We start from the raw sequence: 16,064 nt of genomic DNA on the forward strand, positions 1-16,064 counted from the left end.
AAAGATACCGGAATGTGATACAGGTATGGTGAAATGTCAACGTTAAAAATCATGTTGTTAAAAAATGACTGTGGAGGGCTGGGCGCTGGTGGCTCACGCCTGTAATCCCAGAACTTTGGGAAGCCAAGGCGGACGGATCACGAGGTCAAGAGAGGGAGACCATTCTGGCCAACATTGTGAAACCCCGTCTCTACTAAAAATACAAAAATTAGTTGGGTGTGGTGGCGTGCGCCTGTAGTCCCAGCTACTCGGGAGGCTGAGGAAAGGAGAATCGCTTGAACCTGGGAGGTGGAGGTTGCAGTGAGCCGAGATTGCACCACTGCACTCCAGCCTGGGCGACAGAGCGAGACTCTGTCTCAAAAGAAAAAAAAATGACTGTGGAAAAACACAACAAATCTATTGAGGAATTATATTTCGTGTATTTGGACCCCTAATTATGGAAACACCAAAAATATCAGGGCAAAAATGGCAGAGTTAAGGACCTTCAAAACTTCTCCTTCATAGAAGGCATAAGGACCTTATCAGAATCAACCTTTTTCATAACTCTAGAAATTAACCCAAGGTGTGCAGCAATCTGGGAAGTGTTTATTCAAGAAAAATAATTAAATCTCAGTAAGAATAGTGAGCTGGTAGCATTTTAGCTAGTCCTATTCACATTCCCCAGCTCCAGCTCCTCACTAACCTCAAAAACCAACAGTTTGTGATCGCAGTGGAAACCATAGGCTCACAGCCACTGGAGGGGGCAGGATGGGGTTGGAGTTCCTTCAAAGCCTCATTTCCAGATAATTCTCATTATTTGACCTGTTCGCTGGCTCTCTGGAAGACCCCAATTACAAAGCTTTCTTTATTTGACTTCACTCAGTTCTTCCTTAGTGGGAAAAGCCTTTTCCCTGGGAACAGTTGTCAAAAACAATGAGAGGTGATTGATTAATTTTGTGGCTGTCTAAGGTTGTAGATAACAGTCAGGACAAACAAGAGGTAAACCAAAACACTTAAGATGAAAAACTGGGGAATGGGATGTCCATTGGTCTTTCCAAAGCTCTGAGGTATTCCTGGGAATCTATCATACATAGCCCAGGCAGACACATGCACAGGGCTGTGGGCATGCCCAGGCTATGCGTATGTTTAAAAAAAGACTCAGGAGGGCCCTAAGCTCTCATCTTGGGCTGACCTTGAGGCTCTGCACAAGCAGGAAGTAAAGGCTGAGGGAGAGTTGTTAACTGCTGCAGCATGGAAAGTGTGGCCTGATACACACACAGCTCCTCAGCAAGGAATAGTCCAAAAGATTTAAGGAAATCTCTGTTCAATTATTAGCTGACCACTGAGTTAACTGAGCAGAGACTCCAGTGGCTACAAATGACAAAAAATGCAGATTTTACAGAATTCAGGAGTGATAAACAAACAACCACTGAATCACAACAAACTCTGGGCAGGTGGGAGAATCTGATTTCCAGAGTTGCTGCATTTTATTATTTAAAATGCCCAGTTGTCAACAACAACAACAAAAATGAGGCATGCAAAGAAACAAAGTATGGACCATACAAAGGAAAAAAGGCAATCCACGGGAACTGTCCACGAGGAAACTGTCCATGTCCAGGAGGAAGCCCAGACATTGACCTTACTAGATAAAGATATTAAATAAGCAATTTTAAATATGTCAAAGAACTAAAGGAAACTATGTCTAAAGAACATAGGAAGTATAAGAACACTGTCTTACCAATTACAGATATCAATAATGAGAGAAATTTTATTTAAGAAGCAAATAGAAATTCTGGAGTTGAAAAAAGTTCTGGAGTACAAAGTATTGAAATGAGAAACTGACTAGAGGAGTTCAACACCCAGATTTGAGCAAGCAGAAGAACAAACCAATGAATTCTTAGATAGCTCAATTGAGGTTACCCAGTCTGAAGAACAAAACGAATAAAGAATGAAAAAACCAAACAGAGTCTTAGAGACCAATGGCATACCATAAACACAACAACATGTGAACAATGGGAGTCCTCAAAGGGTGGGGGAGAGAGAGAAAGAATATTTGAAGATGTAAGGGCTGGAAACTCCCTACATTTGATGAAAACATTAATTTACCCATCCAAGAAGCAAAATGGATTCCATGTAGGATAAAAGACACCCACACCTAGACACATTATAATCAAGCTGTTGAAAGCCAACAACAAAAAAAGAAATTTGAAAGCAACAAGGGAGAAATGACTCATCATGTAAAAGGGATACTTGATAAGATTAACATCTAATTGTGCATCAGAAAGCAAGAAGGCCAGAGAGCAGTGGAATGAAATTATCTAAGTGCTGAAAGAAAGAAAAACCTGGCTAGGCACAGTAGCTCATGTCTGTAATCTCAGCATTTTGGAAGGCCAAAGCAGGCAGATCACTCGAGGTCAGGAGTTCAAGACCAGCCTGGCCAATATGGTGAAACCCCGTGTCTACTGTGTCTACTAAAAATACAAAAGTTAGCTAGGCATGGTGGCACATGCCTATAATCCCAGCTACTTGGGTGGCCAAGGCATGATAAATGCTTAAACCCAGGAAGCAGAGGTTGCAGTGAGCCAAAATCACAACAGTGCACTACAGCCTGGGCCATAAAGTGAGACTCTGTCTCAAACAAAACAAAACAAAACAAAAACAAAAAAAAAGTATCTACCAAGAATATTATCCTCTAAAGCTATCCTTCAAAAAAGGATAAATTGCCAGGTGCAATGGCTCATGCCTGTAATCCTAGCCCTTTGGGAGGCCAAGGTGGGCAGATCACCTGAGGTCAGGAGTTTGAGACCAGCCTGGCCAACATGGTGAAACGTGTCTCTACTAAAAATACAAAAATTAGCTGGGCATGGTGGTGCTTACCTGTAAGCCCAGCTACTCAGGAGGCTGAAGCAGGAGAATCACTTGAACCCAGTAGGCAGAGGTTGCAGTGAGCTGAGATCATGCCACTGCACTCCAGACTGGGTGACAGAGTGAGACTCCATCTCAAAGAAAAAAAAAGGAAAAATTAATATAAACAAAAACCAAGAGAAATTACTTTCAGCAAACCTGCCCTAAAGAAATACTAAAGGAGATCCTTCAGGATAAAATGAAAGAATATTGGAGAGTAACTTGAATCCGCAGGAAGAAATAAAGGGCAACAATAGAGATAACTATGTGGGTAAACAGAAAGGATAGTATAAATGTATTTTTTTGTTTGTAAGTATTTTTTCTCCTATCTGATTCAAAAGACAACTTTATAAAGCAAAAATTTTAATCTGTTCTGATAGACACAGATGTATAAAGGTATACTTTATATGAGAATAACAGCACAATGGAGGGGTAAGGCAGTGGAGTTATATAGATTTAATGTTTTGTATATTATTGAAATTAAGTTGATTAATGAGTGATAAATTAAGATTTTGATTAAAATCTTCATGGCAGCCACTAAGAAATAGTAAAAGAAATTCCAAATAACTTAAAATTGAATACTAGGAAATATCCATTTAACACAAAATAAGGTAGTAATAGAGGAATAGAAGAATGAAAAAGATATAACATTAGAAAACAAATAACAAAATGGCAGGCATTAATTTTACCACATCATTTATTATACGAAGTGTAAATGGATTAGCTGGGCACAGTGGCACACACCTGTAGTCCCAGCTACTTGAGAGGCTGAGGTTGGAGGATTGCTTGAGGCCAGGAGTTTGAGGCTGCAGTGCACTATGATTGCACCTGTAAATAGCTACTGCATTCCAGTCTGGGCAAGATAGTGTGTGCATAACTCTGTATCAAAAAAAAAAAAGAAAAGAAAAGAAAAAAGAAAGAAAGAGTCAATGAATTAAACACTTTAATTGAATGGCAAATGAGTAAAAACAAAACAAAACACACACACACACACACACACACACACACACACACACAAAAAAACAACCCATGATCCAACTATATGCTGTCTACAAGAGACACATTTTAGATTGAATGGCAGAAATAGGATGAAAGTAAAGAATGGAAAAAGATATACCATATAAATAAGTAACAAAAAGAGAGCTGAATAGTTATACTAATTTCAGACAAAATAGTCTTTAAGACAGAAATTCTTATTAGAGACAAAGGACATTTGGTAATGATAAAAGTGTCAATTATTTACCAGGAAGATGTAACAATTATAAATAGATAAATATATGCACCTAAAAACAGTTTACCAAAATATAAGAAGCAAAAACTGACAGAATTGAAAGGTCTTCTATAGTCTGATAATAGTAGATGAAGACTTCATTATCTCAGTTTCAATGTGGGATGAAACAATTAGGCAGAAGATTGACAAGGAAATAAAAGACTAAACAACACTTCAAACCAACTAAATCTAATAGACATCTATAAAAGATTATATGAAGCAGCAGTAGAATACATATTCTTAAGTGTACATTCTCTAGAATAGGCCATATGTTAGGCCACAAAACAAGTTGCAGTAAGTTTAAAAGGATTGTAATCATACAAAGTATCTTTCTGACTACAATGGATGAAATTAAAATAAATAAGACTAGGACATTTTGAATACTGACAAATATGTGAATACTAACAACATACTTCTAAATAACCAGAGGGTGAAATATATTAAACAGGAAATTTAAAAATACTTTGAAGTGAATGAGAACAAAAAGTTTGACATTCCAAAACCTATGGGGTGCAACTAAAGGAGTGCTTAGCTGAAAATACCTACATCAAAAAAGAAGAAAGATCTCACATCAATTATGTAAACCTCTGCCTTAAGAAATTAGAAGAGTAAACTAAAGTGAAACAAGCAGAAGGAAGGAAATAATAAAAAATTAGAGAAGCTATAACTAAAATGGAAAATAGAAAAACAATAAAATTAAAACATTAAGTGTTGGTTGCTTTAGAAGATCAACAAAGTTGACAAATCCTTACCTAGACAAACCAAGAAAGGAGAGAGTGAGAGAGAGACCCATATTACTAAAATCAGGAATGAAAGAGGGGGTATGAGTACCAGCCTTTTGGAAGTAGAAATGATTATAAGAGACTACTATGAACAATTGTATGTTGATGAATAAGATAACCTAAATGAAATGGACAAATTCCTAGAAAGACACAAACTACCAAAACTGACTCAAGAAGAAACGGAAATTCTGCATAGATCTGTCATAAGCGAGTGAGTTAGTAATTTTTTAAAAAAGTCTGCACAAAGAGAAGCCAGGACCAGATATGGTGACTTCTTTCAAGTGTTTTAAGAATAATTAACACCAATTCTTTATTTTTTTTTAAATTTGGCAGATAACATTGTATGTATTTATCATGTACAACATGATGTTTTGAAGTATATGTACATTGTGAAATTGTTAAATCTAGCTAATTAAAAATTAGATTACCTTACGTAGTAAACATTTTTGTGGTGACAGCACTTAATAGCTCTCTTTGGATTTTTCAAGAATATAATTTCAAGAATATAATTTATCACCATTAACTATCGTCACCTTGCTGTTGAATTTTATGATATGTGAATTATATCTCAAAAAGTTTTTGAAAGAATATATAAAATAAATATGCTGACTAAAGATTTTTTAAAAACCTCAGCAACAGTGATGCAAGATCAAAAAGGTGACAAATATTTTAATTTTCCAAAGGAAGCAGATTTAGCTTTCTGTCTTGGTTTCATTCCAGCATTCACACTCTGTTTCAGAGCTCTCATCCTTGCCACTTAACATGTGAATTTCAGGTCACTCAGTCTAAATTTCCCTAACTCCATCAATCCTTTCTCACTTCCTAATCTCAATTGTTCCATATCGTACCAAACATCTCGAATTAGTCTGTGTTTATCTTGTGATGCCACAGCTATTTTTAAAGAAGTAATAGCCTAAGGTACAGTTTGATGCCTACCTCACTGATCCTCAACTATTTTCAATCTGTTTTAAATGCTAGTTAGATGTAGACACAGTAAGATGTGGCTTTTACAATTCTTCTCTTGCAGTCCATAATCCCTTTAGTGGTTTCTTCTCAGTCTTCATGCAGGCTTGTCACTAAATTAACTGCTCCTTATTTCTCCGTAGCCAGCTGCAGGTGCTGTAGTTTAAAAATTCTTCCTTCAGCTGCATCATTCACACCTTACACCTAAGATAATTCTTTTAAGATTCTTTCTTTCAGAATCACAAGGCAGAAGAGAAAGTGAGGGAAATGTTGAACCATGTCTTTAGGGGGCATTAGCTCCTCTTCCGTGTTCTTTCTGTTATTGGTGTTTGATGTTCTTTGTTTTTATGTCTGCTTCTTTTTTGCCTCCTTGTTTTTTATTTCTTTTCTCTCTCTCCCACCTCTACCTCCTGAGGATTATAGGAATTGAGAACACTACGGGTTGGAATCATTTTTCCAGCTGGTCAAGCCATGGAGCCCTTCTTTATAGCAGAGGTTTTATTTGGGCCTCAGCCCTTGTGTGTAGCCCGTGGGGTGCTCCAGAGAACATTTACCTGATCTCCACAGTGAATCAGTTTGGTAGAATGTTGGAGGGTTACCATCCTCCATCTCCTTTATCCCCTCCTCCCCATTTCTCGGCTCCCCTGCAGTGCCAGGCAGATATGCTTATTGCATGGTACTTTAGCAAGTATAGGTTAACAGCAGGTTTAGTTAGCAACTGCAGCAGACAAAGGGCTTGACTGCTCAGAGCCCTAAGAAAGTCTTAGAGAAGTCCCGTGATCAAGAATCCTTTGAAACTTTCCTTTCAAGCTCCCCAAACTTTTTGTCTAAGGAATCCTCTTCCTAAGTAGAAGCTACCGACATGCAGTGGAAGCAGTTTCTGTGGGACCTACTCTTGGAAACATCAGACTTGGTCTAGAGTTCTAGTTTATTCATACGCTGACAGCCCCCCTGAAAGGCATGTGGGCTAGCGTGGCAGGAATGAGGTGCCAGGCAAGTAACATTCAGTGGAGGAGGCTGGGAGAAGAGGGTTATAGTGATGAGAAATCCCTGATGGCTGTGAGCCCCTCTGGAGCTGAATCTGGAGGGCGGGTGGATGAGGGACAGGAAGAGGAGTGGGCACTGATAACTATGCCCAATTTATCCATTTGTGTGTGGCCCTGGCTATAGCAAGGATGGTTTTCAAAAGCATTTTCCCAGTAGGTCTTTTTCATTGAAAAAATGTTCTGAGATTGACAAGTGGAAGGGGGGGACAGGGCTGGTTAATTCTGTGGCATAGATGTGCTCCCTTCTCATAACAGGAAGAACATCTTTAGCAATCTGTCCTGTGGAATAGGAAAGCCATGTAATCAGGATTAGCTGTGAGCTCATACTTCTATAATAAATGAATTCTCTGTGGGTGAGAATTCATGTAACATTTTTAATTAAGATAACTGCAGGGAAAAGGAAAGGACCCCTTAGTAAGTGATGCTAATGAATGGATGATGCCCTTCCCTGCCCCTCCCAGGAAAATGAGACTCAGCCATTAATTGGTGTAATTAACACTGGAAGTTAAAAGATTTCCCTCCTTTTTTTTTTTCTCCTTTCTTTAGCTTTAGAGTGCCTGGGTTCTTTGGTTTTGATTGCTTGGTCATCCCTTCTTTCCTCTATGAAAGTTCAGGCGGCTCTGGCGGCTTGCCTGAACCCCCTTTTCAGATGGTAATTGGGAGCCTGAATCCTGCCCTCAGGACTGCACCGCCTGGTCCACTGTGAAGTTGGAGTCAGAAGTTAGTCTCTGACTCTTTCAAAACCCTTGCGAGGATTGGTTCGAATGTGTTTTTAGGAAGTTCTGTGGTATGCTTGAATTTATACTTGATAGAGGGCTCTTAACTTTTTTAAAAGAAGGCAGCCCAAAACAGAGCAGAAGGATATAATAAGGTGTGTGTTGCTATGGAAATAATTGAATGAAAATTTAATTTCCTACTACACCTATTGATCAGGAAAAAAAAGGGGAGAGGAGAAAAGGAAAGGTCTTCCTAAGCAGAAACACAATGAATGGGAATATAATTAATAATAATTGAAGAAAATGTCGCCCCAAGGGTTTCTCCAAGGAGGCTGATCTCCCTGACAGAAACGGCGGCATCCTCTTTTTGCTGCCTCTTTGTGATAGGTGAGAGTGTGCAGGCGAACCCCAGGGACTCGGAGCTCTGAGAAGCCTCTGGCTTGAGCTCCTGGAGAAGGGTGAAAAGATGCTTTGTGATTCATGGAGAAGCCAGGTCCTGGTGTCGGGGATGCTGCTCTGAGGGGTTTTTGATGCCAGGTTGGTTTAAAGTTCAAAATCCAAAACAAGCTTCTTTGAGAAGTCCCCACTCTAGTAGGTTTCAGAGTGAATTCTTTCAATGGTGTTCTATTAAAATTCAAGGACATGGGTCTCATGAAGCATTAATGGGCAGATCCTTTACATATTATACAGAAGGAATTGGCTCTAACATGATTTATGTCTTCCAATCTTATCCTAATTCTATATCCCCTTAAATAGAGTAATAGGAAAGCCTGGGTCATATTTTTGTTTCCCTAACAGTGAGTGCTACTTTTTAATTCATAGTACTTAACTTGCATCTGTGTCTGATGGAAGCATCAGCTGATGGGGTTACCAAGTCATAACTGAGAAGCCCTTTCCACCTTAAGCCAGTGTCAAAGCTTGGCTTCACTATACAGTTGCCCGGGGAGCTTTGTAAAATCCCAATGTCCAGGCCACACTCCCAAACCAGTTAAAATAGAATCTAGTGGATGGGACTCAGGCATCAGTATTTTTTTTAAAGCTCCTCAGCAGATGCCACTGTGAAAGGTTGAGAGCCATTAATGTAAGCGGAGTTAAACAAAACTCTATAACGCTGGTGGACCTCCTACGTGATAGTTCATGTTAGAAAAAAACATTTCCCTGCCAGGAACCCCTTCCGCGTCTTCCTAGAGCTCCCATGGTCCCAATGGGGCCAAAATCTCAGGGTCCTTTCTGCCTTCCTTCCAGTGGTGTGCAAGTGTTTAACAGCCCACTCCCGGGAATGAAAAAAGGCCCGATGTGTAGCATGTGCTGATTTCCAGATTCCATAAATACCCGCACCATGGTTTCTTTCATGCTACCAAGCGGCCATCGCCCAGCATGGAGTTGGGAGATGTGCACAGCCAGCTCCAGACACCAGTGCCTCCTTCTCAGCTTCACAGTTCCTCACCCCTCCTTTGTGTCCACCCCTGAGTAGCTCATTCTCCCTTAGGTGCTGTTCCAAGTTTCGAGTCATCTGGAAAAATAGTTTTCTGCTTGTGTGATATGCTGGCTTGTCCCGCTCAGGTAACATAACACAGTCTTCTCAGTTAAGAGTGTAGATTACCTCTGGAAAACACCACGGGAATGTGCCTGAGGCTGGAGATGTTTAGGCACTTGGCATTCTGGGTTATTCTTTACCCTGTGAAGCTAAGGTGAGTTGTCCTAGATAGGGCACGTGAGGTTTCTGAGCCTGCAGGGTGGAAAGCCAGGCTGTGAGTCAGGACACACTCACCAAGGTAACAAAGGGGCTTCATGGGAGGCAGCCTCCTAGCCTTTTTGTGTTGATCGCCTCCACCTCATCACTTCTCTTTCCACCACATTACAAAGCATTTTTACGTGACCTACCTTCCTTCCTTCTTTCCTTCCTTTCCTTCTTTCTTTCTTTCTTTCTTTCTTTCTTTCTTTCTCTCCTTTCTTTCTTTCTCTTTCTTTCTTTTTCTTTCTTTCTTCTTTCTTTCTCTTTCTTTCTTCTCTCTCTCTCCTTCCTCTCTTCCTCCCTTCCTCCCTCCCTCTTTCTCTTTCTTTCTTTCTCTTTCTTTTCTTTCTTTCTTTCTTCTCTCTCTCCTTCCTCCCTCCCTCTCTCTCTCTCTTTCTTTCTTCTCTCTCTCTCCTTCCTCCCTTCCTCCCTCCTTTCTCTCTTTCTCTTTCTTTCTTTCTTTTCTTTCTTTCTTCTCTCTCTCCTTCCTCCCTCCCTCCTTTCTCTCTCTTTCTTTCTCTCTCTCTTTTTTCTTTCTTTCTTCTGTCTCCTCCCTCCCTCTCTTTCTCTCTTTCTTTCTTTTCTTTCCTTCCTTCTCTGTTCTTTCTTTCTTTCTTTCTTTCCTTCTTTCTTTCTTCCTTTCTTTCTTCCTTTCCTTTCCTTTCTTTTTCTTTTCTTTTCTTTTCTTTTCTTCTTTTCTTTTCTTTCTTCTTTTTTGATGGAGTCTTGCTCTCTTGCCCAGGCTGGAGCGCAGTGGTGCATTCTCAGCTCACCACAACCTCTGCCTCCCGGGTTGAAGCAATTCTGACTCAGCCTCCCAAGTAGTTGGGATTACAGACACCTGCCACCACACCTGGCTAATTTTTGTATTTTTAGTAGAGATGCAGTTTCGCCATGTTGGCCAGGCTGGTTTCAAACTCCTGACCTCAGGTGATCCACCTGCCTTGGCCTCCCAAAGTGCTGGGATTATTGGTGTGAGCCACCACACCTGGCCTCACATAACTTTTCTCACTGGATTGCTGCAGTTTACCTAGGAAGGCCGAGCAAATACTATCTTCCAGCTGCAGGTAAAGAATCCTGCCTAAGCTCAGAGAGGTCAAGTGGAGTGACTCACCCAAGTTTGAGCAACTTGCTAGAAGGTGATGGAGCCAGGACTTGAAGCCAGAGCTTCTGACTCCATCCTTACACATACATGGTTCCTGACACACAGCCTTGGTCTACTGGTCACCTTCACCGAGGCTTGGGGCCAGTCAACTTAGGTAGAGGAGGAAGTGAAATAAAAAGTAACCCTGCTTTGCAGTCTTTTGAATTATTATGTTGGTGCAAAAGTTTTTGCCATTAAAAGCCTAATAATTCTTTGCCAGTCCTGCTCTGGAAAGCTGTTTTCTAAAATGAGACATGGGCTTTGTGGTCTAATAAAGAACACGTTCCAAGTTGGTCAATATTAAGTTGGGGGTGTAATATGAATGGCTCATGCAGTACGAATGGCTGACGAGCTGTGATTCTACAGAGTCAGAAACAACCTCTGTTGAGATTGCATCGAATCCGGAAGACACCTGGGACTCTAAGACATGGCTGCAGAAATACGGCTTGAAGGCCCAGAAGCTATCCTTGTATGATGTCCTTGCCGACTGCTCTTTCCGCCACGCTGATGGGGTTGTGGATATAAAAGCCAAACCAGAGAATGAGTCCGTGCAGACCAGTGCGGTAGGTGAAGTGCACTCCTGGGAGGGGCTGGGGCCTCCCCTCAAGTCCTGGGTGGGTGAGGCCTCCCTCGGGTCAGAAGGTGAGGGAAGGGGCAGCACGGAGAGAAACCAGCTTGGGTTTCTCTGAAGAAGAGGGTTCCTCTGTTTCCCTCCTCACCCTTCTCCAAAGGGCGTCTGTGGGAGTGGAGGTCAAGGCTGGGAATGAGTTCTAGACATCAGTGAGTTGTACATAAGCCAGGGGCTGGGCTTGTAGAAATCAGGCATTATGAGTTTCAGAATTATTCAACATTATGCAAATAGAGAAGCCCTTTGTTCCCCCATATTGAATGGAAAAGAGAAATTGCTGGTGAGTATGCCCAGCGCAGCAGGCGTTTCTGTGGTCCTCTTGTGTTTTCCCTCATTATTCCAGTGACTAGCAGCCAGCATACAGCGCAATCCCAGCAAATACGGAATCAGATTCTCCAAAGGGCTATAGCCATTAAAAACTTTGAAAGCTGCAGTTCTATTGTGGGTTTTGTAGGAATACAGCTTCTCCTAGTGCCCGACTGTGGTTCCCAATGAAGGACAGTGCTCGACAGCAGTGCTGCCTAAACTCCAGCATCATGCATATGAGTCAGTAGATCCGAAATGTGGCTCAAGAATTTGCATCCATAACAACCCTCAGATGACGCTAACGCTGCTGGTCCAGGGGCCACACCTTGAGAAGCAGAGAGGTGTAGAACAGGAACCAGAAGATGAGGTGTCAAAGGTTTAGAAGCATGGAAAGACTGAGAAGTGTCCCAATATGAAATAGAAATCAGGATAAAATGAACATGGCAGATTTGCAAAACCAAAAGCAGGCTCTTTCAGGAGGTGGCAAAGTCCCAGGTACATGCTGTGAAGTGAACCTAAAATGCAAGTCCCGGGCAGACAGGCAGGTGACAGGCGGGTGACCGCAGCCCAGAGGAGACACCTGGGAAAGAAAATCAAGGCCCCCCTCAAATACAGTGTCACCTCATGTATTCTTGAAGGCTCCGATTCAATGTCAAGGTCATTACTGAGATGTTGTAACTCCAGCAGAGGTGGAACTCCAGTCCTGTTGCCACTTGTTATTAGGCTGGCTGGCCACTGAGCCCTACATGCCCTGCATGGAAAGGGCACTGTCCTTCGGGACTATGTGAGCCACAGCATGTTATGTTCTTGCCCCCTCACTGCTGTGCATTTATGACAAACTGCAAGGAGGAAAATATAAAAACTGAATTAGAAAAATGCAGAATTGATGCAAGACTTGTTTCCTGGCTTACCCTAGGATGCAGGGTAATTGCTACAGCACAGGGAAAATCTCATTTGTGGGTTTCCTCCCCCAGCACAGTTTTCTGGTTTTGTAGACATTATTCAGTAATGTTCAGGAAATCATACATAACTAAATTTTCATTTTAAAAATAGGCCAGGAATGGTGGCTTACGTCTGTAATCCCAGCACTTTGGGAGGCCAAGGCGGGCAGATCACTTGAGGTCAGGAGTTCGTGACCAGCCTGGCCAACATGGTGAAACCCCATCTCTACTAAAAATACAAAAATTAGCCATGCATGGTGACACGTGCCTGTAATCCCAGCTACTTGGGAGGCTGAGGCAGAACCCGAGAGGTGGAGTTCTCAGTGAGCCGAGATTGTGCCATTGCACTCCAGCCTGGGCGGCAGAGGGAGACTTTGTCTCAAAATAAAATAAAATAAAAAATACATTAGATTCTGGATGTTTCAAAATATTAATCCCCATCAATTTGAACATAGCTTACTGCAAACTGATGACAATGTAGTATATTCAAGCTAGCTCTAATACTGATCATCTCCTAACTAATTCTTGTCAATTTTAAATAAAATTTTACAGGACCACTTTGAATAATTTGGCTTACAAGAGGCAATTTTACCTCAATTTTTTTGTGCTAGTCAACTATATTATGGTAAAGATTGAGAATTATTAATATGTCGTACAGCTACTTTTTTTTTTTTTTTTACAAATACTGATGAGAAAGGGACAGTTTTATTTTTAGTCTTTGGGACTACATACTGAAACTGGATTCACACCTAAAATTGTGATGTGTATAAAGTAGGAAGAAACTAAGGCTGTGAAATAGGTAGATTATTTAGGGTTCCCCCAGACTCCCACTGGGCAAGACCCCCTAAATATTTAACAATACAAACTAGTTTATAGGAACAGACCCAGGAAACTCATTAACACAGAAATGAATGGCTAAAAAGACCTTATTATGTAGCAGTTCAAAGACGATGAACAATTGGGAGGAGGAGACAAACACGCATTTCTAATAAGAGAATTTCAGGCCAAGCCTAAGAACTTGATATTTCAGGCATCCCTGAAATCACACTGCATGCACGGTTGCTTGAGCTTGTGCACAAAACCAGGCCTGATGTTCAAAAACCCATTCTTGTCTCTTCGTCTATTTTTCAAACAAATATTTATGGAGCCGCTGCTATGTACCAGTCCATGTGATATGGCGGAAGGCACACTGGATATGGAACGAGAACTTCTAGGTATAAATGCTGCTTCTAGTAGTTACTGATGATGAGATGTTGAACAAATCATGTGACTTCTTTGAGCTTCACCCTTCATATTCGTGAAATGGGTAGTGTAAAGTGCAAATTTACAAATGCATGTCTGAGCACAGTGCCCGGCACATAGAAGATGCCCCACAGATGTTGCCTTCCTTTTTTTCTGCACTACAAACATTGTGAGTCAGAATTGAGCATTTACGGAACGCTTTTATGCCTTATATACAAGGTAAACATTTGTGCTCTCAGTTTACACAGGAGAAAACAGTAGCGGGACCTGCGAGAGGTTAAGTAACTTGCTTGAGACTGATCTTGTGGCAGATGAAGGCAGGGTTTGAACTTGGGTCCACTGGGCTTTCACCCTGTGCTTTTCCCATTCCGACACACTGCTGCCTGACACAGAACCTGCCTCTCTGTGGTGTATGGTCTGGTGGTTTTCCATTTGGCTGTGCATGAGGCACACTCAGGAAATGCCCTGTGATGGGGATGTGGTGAGCATGAGAGACAAGACACCTTTCTCCTTCCATCCTTGCAGGGCAGCGGAGGTGTCTACCTCTGCCTGCCTTGAGAGCATAGGACAGATCTCATCATGCCCTTCAACCTCTTTCCGCCTTTTCTGGCTTATCTCCATGCAGTTAACTGTACTGGCAGAAACTGGAGGAAAACAGCCACAATGCAATGCCTGGTTTCACCATAAATTCATGCCCGCTATTATCAGTGGATCTTTTGTGCTGCCCAGCAGTCTACTCAGTCCACTCGTTCTCACCAGTCATCACTGGACTCGGGAATTCTCATTGCCATGCGGCTCTGAACATCCCATTTCTGACCCCACTCCACCCCTCTCTGACTCCTAAAATCCCTCCACCCCGCCCTCTGGGCACATCATCAGCAAACCCCTGATCGCCTCCAGGCCTCTGAAACGTTCCCATTGGATGCTTATCGGGGCTCCTCTCTGAGAAGCCCTCCCTGCAGCCCTCTGGAGTGGGGGCTGGTTTCTCTCCCGTTCCCTTTGGTCCTGTGGACCTGGGGCGGGTGGTGGCCTCCTTGCTCCTCTTTTCTGGTTCTTGACTTTCTCTCTCCTTCTTCCCACATCATCAGACTGTGTCACTGAAGACATCTCTTGTGGTTGTCACTTACTGAGCTCACCCTTGTCAGTCCTCAAAGATTATGGGGCTTCTGTCTTGCTTTCATTGGCTCCAACACCTGCTTTAGTTCATAGTGACTTCAGTCCCATATGGAGGACCCTTCCAATACACCAACCTCTCATTTCTTTGACGTTCTCTTCCCCAGTGACTTCTCCCCAACTGCATCTCTACCACTCCCGCCTTAGGCATGCCCTTGGCCTTATCATTACAAATAACTGTGTAATCATAAGCCACATCCTCAGTTCCAAACTGTCTGACCAGCCCCCCATCTGACCAGTCATCTGTAGGTTGTTTATTCTCTTGCGCTATTCCCACCCATCTGTCTCCTCCACCAGGATATAAAAGTTACTCTTTCTACCACCTCCTGTCTGTCCTCTCTATCCTGCCATGCATCCTCAACCATTTTTCCCTTCTCTTAAACTATTGCACTCATCTGGCAAAACCCCAGATTTAACCCTGGCTAACGCCAACTTTCCGTCTTTTCTGGCTTATCTCCATACAGTTAACTGTACTGGCAGAAACCAGAGAAAAACAGCCACGATATAATGTCTGGTTTCACTGTAAATTCATGCCCGCTAATGTCAGTGGATGTTTTGTGCTGCCTAGCAGTCCACTCAGCCCCTCACTGGCTGTCCTCTCCTCCTGAAACACCTAGCACCTTCCGCTCCATGCTCACTCCACTCACTCTTTGCAGGTGAGCTTGCTTCCCATGCCGTGAACATCAACGGGAATGTCATGAGCTTCTGCCTCCACATCTCAGCCCCCAGTGTCTGCCATCTACCTTTATTTCTCCCAGGCCAAATTGTCCTTGTTCTGTCTAAGGCCATTCACTGCATAGATACATGGCTCTCTCTCCACTCGTTTATTCACTCTCCCTTTCTACATCACAGCCTGCTATTGCCCTCATGTCCAGATCATTCTCATCAGCATGCACACATTCTGCCATTTCTCCAGGCTTAAAAAGTTTTTTGATCCCATGTGTACCTCTGGCTGTGCCCCCATGCCTCTGCTCCTTTTAGAATTCAATTCCTCAGTCGAGTTGTATACGTTTCCTTTCTCTGCTTCTTCGATTCTCCTCCCATGCTCCTGGGAGCCACTGCCATCAGGCAGAAGCTCCCCCACTTCCGCCTCTCCACCAAAACCCACGTTTCGCAGGGATCCCTGAATTGCTAAATCCAGGGGTCCATTCTCAGTCTCTTTCTTACTTGACCTGATAGTAAGTTGATCTAGTTGGTCACTTCCTTGAATTTTTTTTTTTTTTTTTTTTTGCAGA

General features: G+C 42.3%; 1 protein-coding gene across 6 annotated transcripts in view; it reads left to right on the plus strand.

Annotated features, from left to right (window-relative positions):
• VWA3B (von Willebrand factor A domain containing 3B) overlaps nt 1-16,064 on the plus strand; it is a 224,625-nt gene that overhangs the window by 88,351 nt on the left and 120,210 nt on the right. For all 6 annotated transcript variants that reach the window (XR_008522064.1, XR_008522066.1, XR_008522065.1 and 3 more), the window contains exon 9: nt 10,906-11,102. Coding sequence is in view for 3 of the 6 variants with exons in the window: in XM_024242354.2 (XP_024098122.2) it covers nt 10,906-11,102 (197 nt within the window). In the remaining 3 variants the exon portion in view is untranslated. The remainder of the gene's footprint in view (nt 1-10,905; nt 11,103-16,064) is intronic.

This window comes from Pongo abelii, chromosome 12, assembly GCF_028885655.2.
Source record: "Pongo abelii isolate AG06213 chromosome 12, NHGRI_mPonAbe1-v2.0_pri, whole genome shotgun sequence".
In the NCBI taxonomy this organism is placed as follows: domain Eukaryota; kingdom Metazoa; phylum Chordata; class Mammalia; order Primates; family Hominidae; genus Pongo; species Pongo abelii.